Raw genomic sequence first — 800 nt, forward strand, 5'->3', positions numbered from 1 at the left:
GGGGGTTCTGAGCAGAAGCGGCTTGTGAGCTGATTTAGGGTTCACAGGCGACCTCTGGTGGCCATATGGGGAACAGACAAGGGGACTCGGGTGGAACCGGAGCCCAGCAAGGAGCCCCTCCCCCACCTCGTGCAGTGTCCAGGAGGTGGCCGTGGAACCCCCGAGGAGCAGAGGGTCCCGGGATAGACCTTGAAGGTGGGGCCAACAGGACTTGCCGATAGGCTGGATGTGGGCGTGAAAGGAAGAGGAGTCTGGGGACTCTAGAGGTGCTCTCAACTTACGTCATAGAGGCCGTGAGGGTTTCTGGCCCGTAATGCGAGCTCGGCTACTTCCACTCTAGGCCTCCAACAGGGACAACTTACTCACTTATCTGTCTCTCCCAGGACCACTGGTCCCCTACCACCCTCTGCTGTGGCCCAGGGCCCCCAGCTCCTGATCAAGTCTGTGGACAAGTTGATCAACACAACTTTCATCTGCAATGTCACCAATGCCATAGGGACCGGCCAGGGGGAACTGGCCGTCGTGCTCAATGGTGAGGAGCTCCCTGGGTGGGGAGAACAGAGGAGCCGAAGGGTTTGCTCTGAGAGAGAGGCCTGAGTGTGGCCCCTGGTGAAGGGAAGACCTCAAATGCTCTCTGACTCCCATCCTTCCCCTGAGCGCTCTCAGGAAAGGACCGACGGGGCCAGCTTTACTCTCCTGTTAACGCAATCTGTACCACTGGTACCATTGTTCAGCCAACTGGATACACCCCTATGACAAACCCAGGCAGGGGTAGCTGTGGGATGCCTTTTCCCAGGGAC

General features: G+C 58.8%; 1 protein-coding gene across 1 annotated transcript in view; it reads left to right on the forward strand.

The window, feature by feature from the left end:
• Window positions 1-800, forward strand: part of PVR (poliovirus receptor) — a 17,557-nt gene that overhangs the window by 16,378 nt on the left and 379 nt on the right. Inside the window, exon 5 of the mRNA XM_012653235.1 lies at window positions 384-548. Coding sequence (XP_012508689.1) covers window positions 384-548 — 165 coding nt within the window. The remainder of the gene's footprint in view (window positions 1-383; window positions 549-800) is intronic.

This window comes from Propithecus coquereli, unplaced genomic scaffold (assembly GCF_000956105.1).
Source record: "Propithecus coquereli isolate 6110/MARCELLA unplaced genomic scaffold, Pcoq_1.0 Scaffold42, whole genome shotgun sequence".
Taxonomy (NCBI): domain Eukaryota; kingdom Metazoa; phylum Chordata; class Mammalia; order Primates; family Indriidae; genus Propithecus; species Propithecus coquereli.